Here is a 15,285-nt window from a genome sequence, read left to right as displayed (position 1 = left end):
AATAATTATCATTACAGTCCAAAAATAAAAGTTCATTGTTAAACAATTTAATCAAAATAAGATCTCATTACAAATTCACAGTTCACAGTTTACTAAAACAAGTTCCAATCCAACAAACACAACAAATACGCCACACTCCACTAGGCAGCTCCAAAGCCTCCAAATGCATCCTGAAGTCCTCCCTACTCCACCTATGGATCCTTAAGAGTGATACTTGCATATAAAAAGATGTAAAAATGAAGGGATGAACATTTCACATTGCTCAGTAAGGTGCCTAACACTCAATGGGTTAATGGGGATTACTAAGTTTTAATGAACACAAAAGAAACATTCATCAATATTGATCAAACCACATATTTTAATCTCTATAATTATACATAATTCCACAAAAAAAAAAAAAAATGAAATGAAATGAGAAATGAAACAAAGCAAATGAAATAAAAAGAAAAAGAAAATAATTCAAAGGCTTTTGGTGTGTTTGCATTCCCTTGATGTTAATCTGAAATTGTAAGCTGAATATCACATAACTACCGCTCAATTGAAGTGCAAGTATAGTTTTTTATTTCTTTAATGTATTGATCAAAGCACACACTTGGTCATGGCCTTTTACAGTGTATCTTTACATGCAGAGATCAAACTACTCTCTCGAAAAGTACTTTAGCAATATGAGAGTCAATAGTTGCAGGATCACAGTAGGCAGCGTAGTAGAAACTTTTGGCTACCATTAGAAATGTTCTCTTGATCACGGGATCTATGTCCTCAGTGGAGTTTTGGAGCACCAACTGTGCAAGTTCTTGCATGTCCGGTTCTACTTTAGAACTAACATCACTTCCTTTTTCAGGATTATAGCTTCTAATATGTGCCTGAAAAATGTCCGAAAGTAAGATATGCATTTTGAACTTAAATCTTATAAACTTAAAACTTTTAGAAAAATTAATTGTTCAATAAAAAAAATTGATTCGAAAAGATGATTCTCGGCCATTATAGTCTAATTAAATAAATTTAATGTAAATGTTTTTCATTCTATAGAAAATTATCTTAAATGTCATCCAAAAATGGAATCATATATATATATATATATATATATATATATATATATATATATATATATATATATATATATAAGATTTAATTAAATACATCAATTATATTTTTAAAAATTTAGTGTTCACCCTATTATGCTAAAGCCCACTTTAACTTGCCTTATAGAGATAGTATAAACAAAATAGAATTAGGCTTTGAGGTTATAGTTGTTGTACCTTGTGCTGGTAAAATGGACTAAGTTGGTGAGAGACACCATTGGTGAGGTGTAAGAGATGCTTATAAAGAGGATGGTTCAACAGCTCTTCCGTGATTGAACGGCCAGAGCAAAGGTTTATCACATCCACCAGGACCTCCGCTTCTCCTTGGCATCCATCTTCTTCTGCCAAGTTCTTTGTCAACCACATTTCCCACTGAGAAAAGAAAAATAGAGAGTAATTTAGTTATTCGGAATTGTATATTTAGTGGCAGAAGAGGTCTCGACTCTTGAGTAGATGATAACCTAATATATATATATATATTTATTAATAATTAAATATTCATGTGGTAGTGCTTTTACTTTTAGAAAGTACTTTTAATATAAAAAAACCTTTAAAAAAAATTCAGGTGTTTGTTAATATTTTGAAAACGGTTAAGTAATTTGTAAAAAAATGCTTTTAAAGAAAAATAGATTTCTTCAAAGTGTTTTTGATAATAATCATTAGTATTTCTAATCTTGAAAATATTTATTTTTTAAATATTAAAAATATTAAAAATACCTCTCATAATCATTTTAAAAATACGTTTAATAATGATTTTAAAAAAAAATTTCAATCTTTTTAACACTTGAAAATATGAAATTAAAAGACGGAAGTTTTGAAAACTAAAACCCTAATTAGGTTCGGGGTTCTTCCTTCCAGAACTCCTTTAGATGGGGATTTGTCTTTATTTGACTTAGAGGATTATCAGTACTGTTTTCTTCTTATTTTTCACGTATTATCGTTCCTTTACCCATACGAGAAGGATCCAGAATACACATAGTGATCATTATATTAACTCACAGTATGATGTAAAAGCTGACGTATGTCGCAGCCATGCAGCTCCTGTGCATCCAATGAGAGCTGGTTTAAGGTAGTGAGTAATAACCCCGCGAGCTCCTCTCCAGTCTTGCTCAGATTAGAACTGCGGCCCAACATATATATGTCGGTTGGATTATCATTTTGAATTAATTTTCATGGCCTAGACTCCATAGTATCTATCTATCTTACCTTCCATTAATCTTCATGTAGCGTCCTCCACTTGCACTGTACCCGAATTTAAGAAGGAAGGCTCTCCTCTGCTTAATACATGTTTCCTTGTTGAAATAAGATGCAACTGCCTCTACCAGGACGGCAGCTTTAGCCCACGCCACCCTCTCTACCGACCTTTCTGGTTCAAATATACTGGCTGCTGCGAGAAAATAAGCCAGGAGGAGGGTTTCTCTGCTGAGCCCGAACTCTTGAAGATGGCTGTGCGTCCACCACCTATAGCATATATACGAGTTTAGCATAATGGCAATTTTCTAATTGTGTATATATATGTGCATATGGTGGGTACTTACTCCTGAATCCTGTCCCATTCAAGCTGATGTAATTCTTGGCAGTTGTTGAAATCCAGCTTTGCAAGCTCAGAATAGACATCATTGTTAACAAGGTACATCCTGAGATCGGTCAACATGAACAACACATAAGTTTCCGTTCTGAAAAATTTTTCCGTGAAATAAAATCAATACCCTGCTGCCTAGAATTTTTAAGAACAAGATGCCTCACTTTTGTTGTTTTCCCTGGCACACTCAAAAGTCTTATGAGACTATTTGGTAAATCAAACTCCTAATTTAAAAGAGATTTAATTACTTAAATTAAGTTATTAAATACATGATATGTTTGATAAAATAATTTAATATTAAAATTTAAAGTAAAAAATGACTTTATATATTAAATTAAAATAGTTAACTTATTCTTAATCCCAATTTTTTTTATCTTATTTGTTCATGTCTAACAAGAATATATTTAATAATTCATGACTTATTTTTTCTTGTAAATATTTTTAATTAAGTCATCTTACAAATCTACAATAATAAACAAATTTATTACTTAAGATTAATAAAAAATAAATATTAATTATAATAAATGGATAAATATGTCAATTCAATAACTTAAAATAAATTTTAAGTTAATTTTATCAAATAATCTTAATACTTAAAAATAAATAATAAATAATAAATCTTTAATTAATAATTTAACTTAAAATTAATTTAAATTATTAAATAATAAATATTAAATTTTAAGAAACCTCCCTTATTTTTCAAATATGGATTGCATGGCCACATATAAGGTCTTGTGGGTGCTTTTCTTTCCATTTTTTTTTTGTACCCCATGGACAAAATTTTACTTCAATTATTGTAAATTCTACAAGCAACTTAATTATTTTTTTAGAAATTAATAAGCTAATTAATTATTGTAGTAAGTGAATTAGAAATAATAAATACCTGTAGAAAGTCTTGCCAATCCATATGTCATCTCCACCTCCATACTGTTCAACGTAAAATCTTGTCTCCACGCGTGGCAAGCTGGCATACCATGGAATGTCCAGAGCATACCCAACCTGTCGTTATAATCGACTGATATTATTAGTTTCAACTCAATAAATGAATAGGTAACTTAAAGTCTTAAACAACTATGGAAAAGTCTTTCAAGTTTAGGGTATAGAAGGTGATGAGAGCTGGGGTTTTGTCTTTACTTTAATTTTAAGTAAAAGACATATTTCAGACCATAAATTCCTCCACAAAATGGTGTGGGCACCATACCTCACCAGCCAAATCCTTTGCTATTATCCATTTATCTTCGAGCTGATTACAAGTTTGTTTTTCTCTGAGAAACTTGGAACAAAACTTCCTGGCGTTCTCAAGAATCTTTTCTCCGGGGAGCAGAAACTGGGAAGCACGAAAGAGGTTAAACAACCCGGTAATGGCCTGGGATGACTGCCCTGGGAAGCAGACAAACTCATCACCCTTCTCAAACTGCTTGAACACATCTGCAAGAAAGAAAAAAATCAACACAATCGGTTATGCCTTAATTGTTAAAGAGCACAATATGCATGTTAAGCTCAAATTCTATACAAGCTTAAGTTTAAGTACAATATGGTATGTTTTGTGTAGGCATGGCCGCATGTAAGAAAGGGTGTCAAAAAACATGACATGCGTATTAATATTACATCATGTAAGCTTAAATTTTTAGGAAAATTTGTAGTTCAACGTTAATATCATATAGAATTCAAAGTCAGGACTAGTTCTTGAAATTGTCACTTGTGGGAATGCTTTACCTGGAGAAACATCGTAGCCATGTAATCTTAGAAGCCTAAAGCCCATTGATGTGTCATCAACATCACTAACCCGAGTATTTCTTGCCGAGCATATTCCATTTTTGTTCCAATATCTGAAATTTGAAGTGTTTTAGCTTTATAAATTTTGGTATGCAGTTCTTTCCTTCTTTTTTCAATTAGCTTAAGAAATGTGTCATAAGTACTACCTGTATACATAGTTCATACACACTTTGATTTCTGGCTCAAAATATCGAGATATTCCAAGGCGCTGCAGCCGATCAACACCCCACATGCGCTCGAACATATCAACCGGGTAAGTATTGGGGACTAAAGAATCAAAAAACAAAGCAAAATTAGAATCCAAGCATATCTGTAAGTGAAAATAAAACTTCTAATTGTGGAATTATAAAGGGCAATTTAGTTACCTCCCTCATTGAATCTCTCAACAACCTTATTTAGATATGTCAAACATTTCTCATCTTTGGTGTGCATGAGTGCATAGGCAGTGGAAGATGGAGAAAAAAAAAAGGACCCATCTTGGAACTGTAGGTTTAGAAGCATTTCCCAGTCCAGGCCTGGCATTCCTTCCAGGCTGAAGAGCAGTGTTGTGGGCACCCTATGCATGATGTCCTTTGGTATCCTATTCCACACAACAGAACAGTTATCACATAAATATAATAATTATATATCTATGAAGATAAAATTAAATTTGTTTCATTAATTTAATCTTAGATGACTCCAAGTAAGAGTTCTGAACCAACTTTTTGAGCTTTAGATCTCTCTGAGCATAGATCTCTTGCAAGACAGGTGAATCGTCAGGAACTTCAATACCCATGTCCTCAGGTATTTCAAGGAGTGAAGGAAAAGCTACTTCGAATCCAATGGGCATGTGCTCAGCCTTCTCTTTTTCAAGTTTGCATATGTTCTCTCTGATGAATGACATGCCTATCACGAGATAATTAAGAAAGGGTTAAAGCAAAGTTAATGGGGTATCATATCATATGTATTTGTAGTTGATTATGATTACTAAACCCATTCAGAAAGTGAATGGATGTCCAGTTCCATTCTTTTCTCTACCTTTTTCGAATTTTTCTGGATGAATATTCCACGATTTCAATGCTATGACACATGCCAACGTGTTCAGTATTCTATCGTAAGGGGAGAAGAAGTGGACATCGCCCCATGATCCATCCTCGAGCTGATTGTTGGCAATCCACAGAAGGCTAGATGGAAACTGAGGTGTATCAGTTCCATTAATATCCTTCACAAGAGCCACCCATGCAGTGTCATAAGCCGATATGCTTATCTCTCCATCCTCCATGGAACTCAACATCGATCTGACAGTATCGACATGTTTCTTAATCTCGATTGACCCATAACCCTTCCCATAGAAGTGGCAAAAATCACATCAAAAACCATAAATTTCAGTACCCCAATCTTTAAAAAAAAAATGAAAAAGGAAAGGTAAAATATAGTGTATTAAATCACCTTAACAGGTAACTCCTTCTCTATGTCATCCTCCACAATCTCATGCAACTTTTTTACCTCTGGAGCGCCATTTTGAAACACATCCACTCGATCATTAATTTCTGCATGCATACAAGTTAATATATAGATATATAAAGGAATAAATGCTTCTAAAATTTGAATACATTTCTAGCATACCTTGAGTCTGGGGTTTCAATATAGCCTTGCACTTGACATTTAAATTATCGTTAACCCATTTGTCTTTGGGCTTGAAGGGTGGAACTCCTGTAAACAATAAGGAAATCTTTATTTTTTTTTTCTTATCTTCTTTGCCATTTTAGAGCACTTTATCAGGTGGAAGATGGTGGTGAAATGAAAAGCAAAATATTGATTTTCTTTTATATTTTAGCATTTTTCTTCCCTTCTTCCTCAAATGACCACCATTTAGCCGTTAACCTTTTACAAAAGAAAACAAACAAAAAGAAAAACACACATGAATGGAATGCAAACTGAACACAAGAACATACCACCAGCATATTTTTGTGAAGAAAGAGATGGTGGAGTTTGCGGACACTTTGGAAATGGATACAGAAAGAGTATGGTGGACTGAGAAGACATGTTTTCTCTTTTGTGTAGTTTTTACTACGAAGACTAAGGTGGTGGCTGGGAAAATGGTGAGAGCAGAGCCCCCGCACTTAAAGTAAGAGAGTGAAGGAAACCGACAAACTACTCCTCAATAATGGCGGCTGTACACAATTTTCTGATGCGATTGCCACGTGAAATTTCTGACTGGTCGAAGGAAAAGTATATATATGTATATAAATGTTTTGCATTGAAAATTAGGGTATTGATATTAACATACAATTTTGAATTTTAGCTTCCTTTTTCGTGGCGTGCAAACGTATCATGATTCATGACTGTTTGGATTTTTTATTATTGAATCCAACTTCTTGGAGACGAAAAACATGGCTTGCAATGACCGGCATGACCATCCAAAGATTATCACACACCTGTCATTGGAAACAAAGGCTTGAAAGCAACAAGCTACAACCTTAATTAATTAATCAAACCGCATACCATTCAAACATTCATTAGATTAAATCATATTCTACGTAGCAAATGATTGGTGAAATAAATTGGAGGTTGGACTTAATTCTTCTATCATGGAATCCAATTAGCTCCTCGCAAATGGGTAACCAATTAATACACTTTGAATATCCTACATTTTCTAAATCAATTTAATAATTTATATAATTTAATTAATTATTTTAAACCATTAAATATGTTAAATATATTTGATAAAATATTTAAAATAATAATTAAATTATATTCCTACTATTTATATTTAAGCTAAAGTCGTATTCAATTTGTTATTTTTATTTTTATAAGGAGCTAAAAGCCATTTAAAAGAGATCGACCTATAATGATAGACCAATGAAATATAAAATTGGAGGCAACGTAACTTTCAATTTTTTTTTGACCAAAATAATTAATTTTGTATATTCCATCACATGATAAAATAAATAAATATATATTTTTCAAATGGTGGTAATGTTGATATTATTGACCAAGTGGAATCATGAAAAAAGATTGTCACATTGAAGAAATGTTTAAATTTGAATTTGAAAAGTAAGGAAATAAGTGTGAAGAATTTCGTCAAGAATAAGAGTTTGTTTGGTTACAATTTTAGAAACTTGTGAACCCCGCATTTTTGCACGATGTACTCTCACTCAATGACGCGACTTGTTTTTTATTTGTAAAAAAAATTATTTTTAAAAAAGACTTGAAGTCGCTATTTATTTTTATTTTTATTTTTAAAAAGAAAAAAAAAACTTTAAATGTGACTTCTTATTTGAAAAAGACAATATGTGAAAAACCAAATTCGGATCTGGGATTAAGTTACTTATTGGGAAGGTACAGTGAAAAACCGTAACACCCATCTAAGTCCCTAAAAAAAGGTCTTTTCGAAATAAGGTGAGATAATCCCTAAAAACAGATCTTTACTAAATAAGGTGAGATAAGTATGATAATTGATAAGGAACTCAATGGATGCCAAATAGTAATCAAAGTGTAATATGACTAAAATATACAATAGAAGACATATGAGGGAAGGTAGGATGTGTAACTGAGAGCAAATCAACAATGCATTATCATGAAACGAGGTTAGCTCAAGTATAAAATGATTGTATGCATGTTATAGAGCATGGAATAAATCAAACAAGCATAACAATCAATCAACAAACCAAAATATCCCATGTGTTGAGCATCCATCAAAGCCTAATTGATTTTGTATGAATTAATCTTATAAATTCCATATTCATGCTTATTAAAAATGTAAAAATCGAAAAAAAAAAAAAAGTTCAAAATCAAAAAAAAAAAATTGTTGAAATGAGTTTGTCGAAAAGAAAATGGTAACAAGTTCATTAAAATCAAGAATTTTTTTTGTGACCAGAAAGCTAAGAAATGATGAAAAGTTATGGAACTAAAATTATTTGAAAACGAGTAGAATTAAAATTATTTAAAAACTTGAGTTTTGAGAATCAAATTTTGACATCATGCCAGAAGAGAGGATGAGACACATGGGCTTTGCGAAAAGAAGGCATGAGGATGGCCATGCAAAATACATGCAGGAAGCAGAGGAAATGCACAGTCTAGGGTCATGCACTGAGGATGGCTGTTCCTGGCTAGCACTGTAATGATCACTTCCACGTGGACCCCAGTAAGGCGCGTGCGTGTGATTAGTGTACGCATGGCTTAAGTACTTTGGGACATTGACTCTGAATCACCGATTATTCCCTGGCTCACCACCATGACATGTCACAAAATGCAAAGTGGGGGAAGATATTAAAATCTGCCGACTCTCTTGGTCATCTCCGCGGCTACACTGTTTCCATTCCAAAGGCTTCTTTGACCCCCTTTTTAAACCCCCACACGTAATGCATAGAGCCTTTTATCGACAAAATTATCCGAGGAAGTAATAATGGGGAGCTGAAGGATCTTTCTCTTGGTTTCCAGTTTGAACATAACCAACCATAGGGGACGACAATACTAGATAGTTAAGGAGCTCTTCCTTGCTCTTAGTTAAGCATTCACCTTCAATTTCATTGAGGCCCCGACGAATGGCACACTGCCATTGACTTGCTGGTTGCTTTCAAGAATTCTGACACCAACGGATCCAAAGGCATCACGACAACTCAAACTCCTGGAGCAGTAGATCCATTCACATCTTCAGATTTTAGAAACATAAGCCAAAGAAATACCCATTTTATTCTTGACGATGCACAGTTTTCTGTTCAACGGAACCAGCACAGCTGCTTCCAAAGCTCGGAAATTCCTCTAGTGCATCTTATCGTCAATATGTTTGCTCCGGAAATCATTCACTTCATCATAAACCCTAAGTTGGCAGCTGTTCTTGCAATCTGAAACATAAAACTGACCATGGGAAGAAAATCTTCGTGGTCTACAAGAGAGTATAGTTGATCAGGAACTGATTCCTTCTTGCTGTATTCTTGGATCAAGGATGCTGTTTTGTTTCGCCTTACGTGAAAATCCTGGGAGTTCTTCAAATGAGTGAAGGTAGCCACTGGTTACTCTCATAGGTTTTGAATTTTTATCCTCCACAACGAAGTTGCACAGTTGAGTTTCAGATTTTGTTTGAGCGTTCTTGTCTGCAATTCCTTTCTCTGTATCATGCCTAGAAACTGAAAGACTCCCAAGGCGATGAACTGTCCAAGCTTGAGGGTAAGCTGATGCCAAGCTTCTTCTGGTACAGATCTGCAAGAGCGAATAGCATCTCGCCAAAGACTTGTCCTCCGTTTGTGTTGAAGAACAACTGGGTTTCCAGTCTACAAAACTCCCAGAACCAGTGCTCGGTGATGCTGTCAGCCTGGGAGAGGCTTTCTATTACTCCTTAAGTTCACGTTCTTGTGTCTTGTAGCATCATGTTGCGGCTACGGTTGTAATTCCCAAATCTTGAAGGTTAGGTGGTGACTTGAATGTCGTGAAGACATAGCAGCGAGCTGAAAGACTGGAAAGGAATGGGCCACGTACACTAAAGTGGCCATGCATGTCAGATTTTCATGAACGCGGGGGGTGAGTGGTGTAACAACTAGGAGGTGGGCCTATCAGCAAAGTCTTCAAAATGAGTTCCCCACATTAGCAAAGCATTTGGATTTTCCAGTGAGAGATTCCCATCTCTGAATGTAGTCGATGTCGTGTAAGCGCGAGAGGTGTTCGGTGGGCATTAAGGTTGGGAGGATGGTGAGCTGGTCATGAGGCCTTAGACACGGAGTTGTTAGGCTTAGGGTTCCAACTTGATAATGGGGAATTTTGGATGAATTGTGTGGAGACTGCCAGGTATTGAAAGTATAAGGCTGGGAACAAGCAAAAACAGGCCATATGTATACCGAAGTGGACATGCAAGCGAATTGGATGCACAAGGGAAAGAATGGAAAGGAGCTGGTGGGAAATGAGTGGTGGAATGAGTGGTGGAGGAAGTGAGAGAAGCGGGTTTGGTGATGAGTGAAGCTGAAGGTGGTGGGTATGAAGAAAAAACGAGGTGGTGATCTGGTCCTAAGGTTTTAGACATGGAATTATTTGGCTTAGGATATGAATTTGATGGAGGGGGAATTCTGTGGTTGGATTGAGCCTTCCAATCACATTATTGTGCTGAGTGAACACAGCTCTTGATCAATCAATCATGGAGCATGGGGCAGACCTCTAGCACTTCCACTTGGACTGCTGTTGATGGAACAACTTTCTGCTGATGCTACTTCATTCTGTTGGTTTTCATTTTTCTCTGAATTCAGGACCCTACATCTTTTAGCCGTTCTCAATGCACGCAAACGTCGGGACTCATGCAAGTATGGCTTCTGAGGAACAGTGCTTCAGAGTAAAAGGATCAAGTAGAATGATACCGTTGTTAACTTTCATGCAAATCACAAGATGATGGAGACTTCTAGCTGCAAATTATATAAGAGAAAGATCATATCTTCAAGAGGTCTACTGCCCAGACCTTGAAATTCCTTTTTCTAATACAAGCCGTCTCCAATTTCCTTACAGAATGATCTCCTCTTTGCAGCATTACTCATGAAATATCCATAAAGCAAGAGATTATTGAGCTGCTCTTGATTCCTCTGCTTTTAACTCTTCAATTTTCCCATTAAGACCAGTTATATTTATGGTCGTTTCAATTTTCTTACCAATCTCCTCGTTCACCTTGGAAACAATTTCTACTAAATCTGGAGATGGAAAGGGGAAGGTAAGGAGAGAGGCCCAGAAACGTTTCGATTTCCTCTAATTGCATGCCATCTCCCTCACGAAGCTTCTCTTCCCCACTTTCAAACTGCAACTCTACTCCAAAAGAACCCCATCAATCCTGCTGATTATTCAGATGCCATCAAGAGAACCAGAAACTAGGAGTTCTTATCAGCTGATACACCCAGAGGCTGAATGAACTCGGAATGCCCACTGAAAGTTCTCATATAGTCTCCGGAAAGGCTACCCCGATTCGGATTTCCTTATCCACACGCCCAGCAGCTACATACTTAAAATCACCTAGCCATGACAAGCATTATCACCCTCACATCCAGATATCTGCCAAATGCTCGCATAGCCTTCTCAGTATACTATAATAATCCAGTGACATTCTTTCACCTCCTCTTCCATTAATATATTCGCCCTCTTTTCAGCTTCTCAAGCCTTACCACCCAAATGAACCTCAACTGCCCTCAACATCCATGAGCCGAGATCCACTTCTAGCCATATCCATGACCCATTTTGAGCATTCTCACAACTTGACGAGCATGCTGTAACCCTTCACACCCACAGACTGAAAATATTGTCTCTGTAGTTCCTTACTCCCTCAAGTAGAGATGTGAAACCAGATGCGTACCATGGACGGGTACCAGAAACAGAGGAAGATAGCAAGACAGAGCACAAATTATGGGAACAAAACGAACCAGTAAAAGTCACGTTTCATGTTTCAATCAACGGGCTTAGATGAAGGGGAGTGAGCCAAAATGGATTTCAAATGGAAACCAAGACATGATTGCAAGCCTTGGAATCTCAAAACAGAGCCAAGGAAACAGGCTAGAAATCAAGCATAAAATGCATACGAACAAACCTAGATTCTATAAGAATATGCAAAAGTTTCTAACGCTCGCATTCAGGCATCAAAATAGAATCCCAGTATACACAGGAAACAGAATGGAACTGTATGGAAACGAAAGAACAGGCAGCTTATAGAAATCATACCTGTGTTATTCCCTTCAAGACTCCTCTCCTCTGTTTTTCCTTCTTCTTAACCCAACTCTCTCTTCCTGCAGCTCTCTCTCTCCCTCTGAAACCCCGCTTCAATCCCTCAGCTCCCTGTTCTCTTCCTTTTCCCTTCAGCCTTCAATTTCTCTCTCTCTAAAACAAACCAAAAAGCCGCCTCCAGCCTCACTGCTTCACCATTGCAGAGAATATCCCCTCCCAATTGTTCCTTGCTACGTGTCGTCCAAAAAAACCACCACCATTAATAGATGAGCCGCCACTTTCTTTAACAGCACTCCAAAAACGGCACGTGCTGTTCAAAAAAACTCTGACAAAAAAAAATGGAACCAATAACCGGGGTCCTTTTTTTTGTTTTTCTAATATTTAAAAATAACTTTTTTGATAAAAAATTTTAAATATTAAAAATAATATAAATACTTTCTAAATTTACTATCAAACAAACGTTAAGACTTGAAAAATGTTTTTAAAAATAATTCTAATAAAATTGTTTTTAAAATTGTTTTATAATATTTTATAAAACAAAAATTTGTTCCGAGAACCTATAATATTGTTAGTATGTTTTATATGTTTTTAAAAGCAATTTTTATATGTATTATTTTATTTTTATTTATTCTTTATTTTCATATAATTATTTTTAAAAATAATTGAAAATACTTTTTTTTTATTATCAAACCTTTTATTCTAAATAACAAAAAAATATTTTAAAAAACAATTATCGAATAGAATCTAAAAATAACCTTTTTAAAATGAGAGAATAAATGAAAAAATAATGAGAAAATCCTTTTTAAGAACTCATGTGTCAATTGTCATCCATATAAAATTATTGTCAAGAACATTCGAACAGGCACTAAATATATGTACATACCCAAATATTTTATTTTATTTGTACATTAAACCTTCTAAATTTAGTAGGTACATTGACTATACAAATTGAAAGGGCGTGTTTGTCTTAACAAAGGAGATTAGACTTTTCATTATCTACCAACTTTTGAAACTTTAATTAGGCCTCACTTTCTGGACAACATAATTTTTCTAAAATAAAACACCAAGTGTGGAAATTTGGTAGCCGTCAAAATGGGGAAGTGTTTGTTCAGAGTATGTAGCCAAAAATATCTAAGATTTTCAATTTCCAAGTGTTGGGCCAAATTAAAGAGGATAGTCGGCTTCAAAGTATGGAAAGGGAACTTTAAATAGGGAATAATTAGAAAAAATTCTTCAACTTTTTTCAAAGGATAAGGAAGGAGAATAGTTGGAAGTGAGCATGGGATATATTTCCTGATTTTTAGTTGTAAAAATTAAAAATAAAAATAACTTCTATAAAAAAAATATATATAAGAAATTCTTGTAAATACATATTAAAAATATAATAATTTTTAAAACTTTGAGGTATTGTAAAAATTCACTAGCTTAAATTTTAAAATTTTTAAAAATAACTTTAATTTATTTTAAAAGCTGTTACTATTTTCTTATTTAAAATATATATATATATATATATATATATATACACTTAAGTTTTTAGATTTAAAAAATCTTTATTTGTAGCAGTGAAAAATACTTCATATATATTTTTGGAAGGTTAGTAATACTTACTCTTGCATCATTTTTATTTTTATTTTTATTTCTCAAGTGCAAGTATGCATGCATGCACCGATGCACGTACCATTGCCACCGTACGTGTTTGTGATGTTAAAATATTGTTCTTTGAGGAAGTAAAGTCCCACTCGAAATGTGACCAATTTAATTAACAATAATATCATATTTTAAGGTGAAAGAAAGGTTTAATTATTGTAGGTTTTAAGGTTTACGAGTACGTGTAAGTTCAACCAAATCAAATAATTGTTTTTTAATGTCACACTCCTTATGATACGACAAGGAATGACGAAAAACACCTGAGAAGAGACATAAAGAAAGAAAAATTGAATGTAAGTTTAAATTTAATAAAATTTTCCTCCATGCTTTTTCAGGTTTATTTGTTTTTTATATTATTTAAAATTTTAAAATTTTTGTTTGGGGTTGGAATCTCTCAATTGCAAGTCAAGCAAATTTTGACCGTTTAAAATTGAGATGTTGACATTTCCACACCATTTGTCTGAAATTTCGTCGCTATTTTATGAATTTTTTTTGCTCTTGGATAACTACAAAATTTGGTAGAAAATGTTTTGAACTTCCTTTAATAATATAAATGAGTTATTGTTAGATACATGTCAAGTTTAAAAAGTAATTTTTTGGTAAGATGTGATGTGACAAAAAAAATAAAAAATAATAATTTTTTAAAGAATGATTTGTTAAGTAACTTTTACAAATTAATTTTTAAAATTTCATAAGACACCTAAGCTTTTTTATACCTTAAAAATTATTTCTAATCCTATTAAAATTAAACTTAAAGAAAATAAATTAAAAAAAAAAGTTATAGATGAACAATTTGAAATCTTTAAAAACCCTAAGGTTATATTTGATTTTCGAAAAATTTAAGGGAAAATGTGAAATAAAGAAAATAGAAATGAAAAGTAAAAGAAAAGAAAAAATAAGTTTAAATTTAATAAATTATTTTTATAGGTTTCTTCAAAATCATTTTACTTATTTCTCTCTATTATAAAAAGATTAAATAATTTAAAAATATATAAATTTTAAATTATTATAATTATATTTTATTTTCTTTTATATTTTTTACAATGAAATTAAATATGAAAAAATCATTTTGCTTAACTTTTTTTTTCTTTCCTTACTATTTTTGGGGAGCCAAATATAGCCTAATAATTCTTAAGAAAATTTAGGAGAGGTTTTAAACAAATTAAATAAACTAACAATTCATTAAAATGGGTTAGCATGTATATGATGATATATGCTAAAAATATTTCATCTGGAATATGATTCATACTATATAATATATCATTTTTAGGGACTTTTCTCAATAGTACGGTAATTTAAAAAAGTTATGCTTAAATTATTGTAGTAGAAGAAGTTATTACAAATATATGGTAGTTTTTGCCACCTAAGAGAGAGGAGATAGGAGAGAGGAGAGAGGGTGAACAGATAAATTTTTTTTTAAACCAAAATCATCTTTTCAAATTTACAAAAGGGAAATCGTCTCTTCGAGTTCCATGAAAAAAAAAAAAAATTAGTATTTAAAAATTTTCCCATTTATAAAAAAAAATCCTCAAA

At 33.4% G+C, this 15,285-nt stretch overlaps 1 protein-coding gene across 1 annotated transcript; it reads right to left on the bottom strand.

Moving 5' to 3' along the window:
- Positions 1-584: 584 nt before the first annotated feature.
- Positions 585-6,104, bottom strand: LOC117917632 ((-)-kolavenyl diphosphate synthase TPS28, chloroplastic-like). Its single transcript, XM_034833969.1, has 14 exons — positions 6,046-6,104; positions 5,869-5,969; positions 5,458-5,761; positions 5,142-5,325; positions 4,806-5,020; positions 4,587-4,707; positions 4,381-4,493; positions 3,866-4,092; positions 3,548-3,663; positions 2,621-2,719; positions 2,289-2,543; positions 2,082-2,202; positions 1,260-1,454; positions 585-863 (listed from the first exon to the last, which is right to left on the bottom strand). The coding sequence occupies exons 3-14, from the start codon at positions 5,711-5,713 to the stop codon at positions 633-635; spliced, it is 2,133 nt and encodes a 710-aa protein (XP_034689860.1). The 5' UTR covers positions 5,714-5,761; positions 5,869-5,969; positions 6,046-6,104; the 3' UTR covers positions 585-632.
- Between the last annotated feature and the right edge of the window lie 9,181 nt (positions 6,105-15,285).

This window comes from Vitis riparia, chromosome 7 (genome assembly GCF_004353265.1).
Source record: "Vitis riparia cultivar Riparia Gloire de Montpellier isolate 1030 chromosome 7, EGFV_Vit.rip_1.0, whole genome shotgun sequence".
NCBI lineage: Eukaryota > Viridiplantae > Streptophyta > Magnoliopsida > Vitales > Vitaceae > Vitis > Vitis riparia.
This window is presented reverse-complemented; position numbering and strand designations above follow the sequence as displayed.

Excerpts from the sequence above, each read along its gene's own strand:
- LOC117917632 (XM_034833969.1), bottom strand. The coding sequence starts at position 5,713 with ATGTTGAGTTCCATGGAGGATGGAGAGATAAGCATATCGGCTTATGAC. Across the intron at positions 5,326-5,457 it reads TCCAGAAAAATTCGAAAAAG|GCATGTCATTCATCAGAGAG; the intron begins GTAGAGAAAAGA and ends ATCTCGTGATAG. Across the intron at positions 2,544-2,620 it reads GAATGGGACAGGATTCAGGA|GTGGTGGACGCACAGCCATC; the intron begins GTAAGTACCCAC and ends TATATGCTATAG.